Raw genomic sequence first — 4,264 nt, 5'->3', positions numbered from 1 at the left:
TCACTCGATATTTCATATGTCTCACTACATTCATAAAATAAGACGTTAACAAAAATAATTACAATGATAGACCGTAGTATAGCTTAGGAGGTACTGTACTCGTAAAAGTATTGATCTTCTTCAGGAGGTGAATCCTCCACAACTACTTTTTTCCTTTTTTGTGGTGTTCTGGGTAGAAAAAAAAACAGTAACAATCAGAAATAAAAAATTAATTTTATCACAGAATTTTATCCAAAGAAGTGCTTACTCTTTTGGAGTTGTTTTTGTTTCTTTCTTTTTCTTCTCCTTCTCCGCAGGAGATGATTCTTCGCTCCTATAAGTCAATAACAGACGCTTCAGTTAATACACAAAATCTTTATAACGAAGCCAAAAGAAAGGAGTAATAATTTCAGGACATTACTCGTCACTTGGTTCAGATTCAGATTCTGAATCAGAATCTGACTCCTCTTCCCTCTGCTTTCTTTTTCTTGAGTCCATTCTGCAGGCAAACAATCATCATTTAGAACATACTAAAAATACACCCAATTCAATTCACGATACACACCCAACTGAGTATAAAATATACACCCGACGCAGCAAACGAAACACACCCTGCTTAATAAACTACATACACCCAACGTGGACAAACAAAATACACCCAAACCCAATAAAGAAATTACACCCAAGTATGGTACTTACTTTTTCCCCTTTTTGCTGGGGTGTTTAATTCCCGAATCCTCCGAGTCTTCTTGAGCTTCAGACTCAGAGGTAGAAGTGTCACTCTCGGTAGTTTCTGTCTCCGAAGACGATGTTGAGCTCGCCTTCCTTTTTTTTGTTTTTTTATTTCTTGTTCTTTTTGTTTTTTTTCTTTTTTTCTCATTTTTTCTTTTGTCTCTGCCAAATTCAGAATCCCCTGAAACATGAGATATTTTAGTTAGTACCATTCGGGTAAATAAAGTACACCAACTTATTATGATTACTCACCAAAGTTTCCTCTCTCTCTTCATTCATTCTTTTCACCAACTGCTCCTTAGTCCAGTTGGCAATCCATGGCTTTGGTGGTCTTTCTACCCTGTTCTTGCCTTTCTTTTTTGAAAGGTGAAAGTAGATTATCATCAGGGCGAAGAGGCAGCCATTGATTGCCTTCTTCTTCTTCTTCTCCTGGTAGTCTGTTATGCCCCTGATCATGAAGGTCAGAACATGCCCCCCTCCCCAGTTTCTCTCCTCTATGCCCTCCATCTCAAAAATCGGGACCAAGTGCACGGGCGATATTTTGTTTATCGTCGTTGGCAAAAGGAACGCCATCTGTATGTAGAGGATGAATATCCTCTTAAACATCAGGCGTTCCTCTTCGTTGCCAACGCCAATTTCCATCATTTCATCGGTAAGACTTTTGAGGGTCTTACCCTGGAATCTTCTATAAATTATTTTGTCATCATCAGAAAGTTTCTTATACTCAACTTTCTCAGGAAATAGATCTCCTATAAAAAGGAAGACAACAAAGTATCCAAGTCGGTTCAAATACACCCTGTTAATATACACCCAAGCAACAACTTAATATACATCTATAATTTTGAGCTAATTACCTGTTGCATTGATGCCAGGCGCATCACCTATTTTTTTTTGGGTTATATGGAAAGAACCATATCCTGTCCTCAGTTTGTTCTCCCCAAGTTTGAAGTTTTTTGCCAGCTCTCTTAAGAGTTGGTGATCCACCCTCAGTGGTGGGATGTGCATCAACCCACCGAATCCAAGATCCCTGACAATGGCCTTCTTCTCTTCAGTCATGTTTCTGAATTTATCATTCAGGAGATGTGTGGCACATTTCAGGTCTTTGGTTTGGTTTCTTGCTGCCATTTTCTCTGAAACTAAAAATACACCCAAAGGCATCAGTAATATACACCCATATATATATGACTCAGATACACCCATTGATAACAATTAAGATACACCCATTGATAACAGTAAGATACACCCATATATATGAGTCAGATACAGCCAGATATTCGCAAGATACACCCATTCATAACAGTGAGATACACCCATAGATATTATTCAGATACATACATATATATATCAGACAGATATCACTCAGCCATGCTTCAATATAAAGCCACATTACAAGGTTAAGCAGTTTACACCCCCGAATCTACGGAATAAACCCCCAAAAATCAACAAAAATAGCAGGAGAACTTAGAATAACAATGTAGAACGACGTAGAACTTAGAAGAACGACGTATAACTTAGAAGAACGACGTATAACAAAGAAGCAAGAGTAATAGTAAACCCTAGAAGAATGACGTAGAAGAAAAGTAAAATATACAGTATTTTAATGGACTTACGTTGAGTATTCTTGGTTTGTTTTTTCTTCAGATTCTTCACAGAGAGGTTGATGGTGTTTTGATGCAGTTTTCGAACTACGATTTCTATATTTTGAAAGTTGATTTTCGCTCGAAATTGAGAGGGTTTCGTTGTTTTGAAAGTGCCTTGAGAAATGGAAGAAGTGGAAGAAGTGGAAGAGTCTCCCATACGTAACCGTTCGAATGCTGAGCGCGTGAGTTGGACGCGGCATCTTATCTCTCTTTCATGCGCGTGATTCGTGTTTGGGCTGGGCCAACTTGGTTGCTTGTATGCTTGTATGTGTAGCAGGCCCGTTTGTTAATTAGTTATAAAATTAATGACACATTTAATAAAGACACATCCAAACAAGTTTTAAATATAAGATAAATTCATTAAAAATACATTTAACGAAAAGACACATTCGAGTAAGTTTTAAATAGAAGGAACATCTATTAAAGACTCATTTAAAGAAGTGTAAAACAAAAAATATACTCATTAAAGACACTTCTAATAAAAGGCACATTTATTAAAGACACTTCTAATAGAAAACACATTTATTGAAGACACTTCCAAACAAATTTTAAACAGAAAACACATACAGCAAAAAGACATCCATTGAAAATAAAGTGGAAAATATAGTTACACAGTGAAAATTTAGAGTAAATTAGATTTACAATAATAAATATGAGACATTAAGATTAATCTTGGTAATTAGAAATGTTACTTTTTAAATGAAATGGGTTTTGAAGTTCCGCCCAACTAAAATTGGTAAGAATTGACATAATTCCTATTGGTTATGTAGCGAAATCGTAAACAAAATTATACATATTTAAAATCAAACTTCAAAAAAATTTTCGGCCTTAGGGCCTTCTTTGTACAAAAAAATAAAAAAAACCCTTCAAAACATAGAAAATTAGAAAAGAAAAGAAGGTAAATTGTAATGGGACCAGTCATGATTGAGGGCTTTGATTTTTCTTGAATCTGGTACACCATTTGAGCATGAGTTCCTCAATGCTGGCATCCATCCGTGTACCAACACCTCCCCAAACCAGCATGTGTGGAATATCCCCAATTGATGAGCCACTCACTTGGCACACCTCTCTAAATCCAAGTCTGCTGTAGAACCTAACCAACTATGCATAAAGAATAAAAGAAAATATAAAATTAAAAGACAACGAATTTATCACACATGATACTATTATTGTCAGAATTAGTGATTTACTGCTAAACGTTTTCACTGTAATTACCAGTTACGGTGGAATTGATCATGGAAAAATTCAAATATTATTACTAAAATTTGTTTTGTGCAAAATATTACCATCGGATTGCAAATGCCAAAATAATCTGTTGCAAAATTATGGCGTAAAGCAAGTTTAAATGGCGCGAGATATTATCGTCTGGATTATTTTTTTGTTTGAAAAAATCTGGCTGTAAAATTTCATATTGAAACACACAATTTCACTAAATGGAATTAATTTTCTTTAAACATTCAACTAATTTTGACGGTACAAAGCGTAATTGTTGTAATAAGAATAACGGGCCTGCTACACATACAAGCATACAAGCAACCAAGTTGGCCCAGCCCAAACACGAATCACGCGCATGAAAGAGAGATAAGATGCCGCGTCCAACTCACGCGCTCAGCATTCGAACGGTTACGTATGGGAGACTCTTCCACTTCTTCCACTTCTTCCATTTCTCAAGGCACTTTCAAAACAACAAAACCCTCTCAATTTCGAGCGAAAATCAACTTTCAAAATATAGAAATCGTAGTTCGAAAACTGCATCAAAACACCATCAACCTCTCTGTGAAGAATCTGAAGAAAAAACAAACCAAGAATACTCAACGTAAGTCCATTAAAATACTGTATATTTTACTTTTGTTCTTCGTCGTTCTGCTAGGGTTTACTATTACTCTTGCTTCTTTGTTATACGTCGTTCTTCT

At 35.9% G+C, this 4,264-nt stretch overlaps 2 protein-coding genes across 3 annotated transcripts in view; one reads left to right on the top strand and one right to left on the bottom strand.

Moving 5' to 3' along the window:
• LOC107467082 (uncharacterized) overlaps positions 1 to 4,264 on the top strand; it is a 17,727-nt gene that overhangs the window by 10,242 nt on the left and 3,221 nt on the right. The window lies entirely within an intron of this gene.
• LOC110275959 (uncharacterized) lies at positions 72 to 1,130 on the bottom strand. Of its 2 annotated transcripts, XM_021132405.2 has the most exons (5): positions 964 to 1,130; positions 679 to 892; positions 401 to 478; positions 248 to 313; positions 72 to 168 (listed from the first exon to the last, which is right to left on the bottom strand). In XM_021132405.2, the coding sequence occupies exons 1-5, from the start codon at positions 1,093 to 1,095 to the stop codon at positions 143 to 145; spliced, it is 516 nt and encodes a 171-aa protein (XP_020988064.1). In that variant the 5' UTR covers positions 1,096 to 1,130; the 3' UTR covers positions 72 to 142. The 2 variants fall into 2 exon arrangements, with proteins under 2 accessions (XP_020988064.1, XP_052110643.1); XM_052254683.1 differs by having other exon boundaries at positions 679 to 1,130.

Source organism: Arachis duranensis, chromosome 9, assembly GCF_000817695.3.
Source record: "Arachis duranensis cultivar V14167 chromosome 9, aradu.V14167.gnm2.J7QH, whole genome shotgun sequence".
In the NCBI taxonomy this organism is placed as follows: domain Eukaryota; kingdom Viridiplantae; phylum Streptophyta; class Magnoliopsida; order Fabales; family Fabaceae; genus Arachis; species Arachis duranensis.
The sequence above is the reverse complement of the archived record's forward strand: the minus strand, read 5'-3'. Positions and strand labels throughout refer to the sequence as shown.

Excerpts from the sequence above, each read along its gene's own strand:
- LOC110275959 (XM_021132405.2), bottom strand. The coding sequence starts at position 1,095 with ATGATAATCTACTTTCACCTTTCAAAAAAGAAAGGCAAGAACAGGGTA. Across the intron at positions 479-678 it reads CCCAGCAAAAAGGGGAAAAA|AATGGACTCAAGAAAAAGAA; the intron begins GTAAGTACCATA and ends GTTTGCCTGCAG. Across the intron at positions 169-247 it reads ACAAAAACAACTCCAAAAGA|AACACCACAAAAAAGGAAAA; the intron begins GTAAGCACTTCT and ends TTTTCTACCCAG.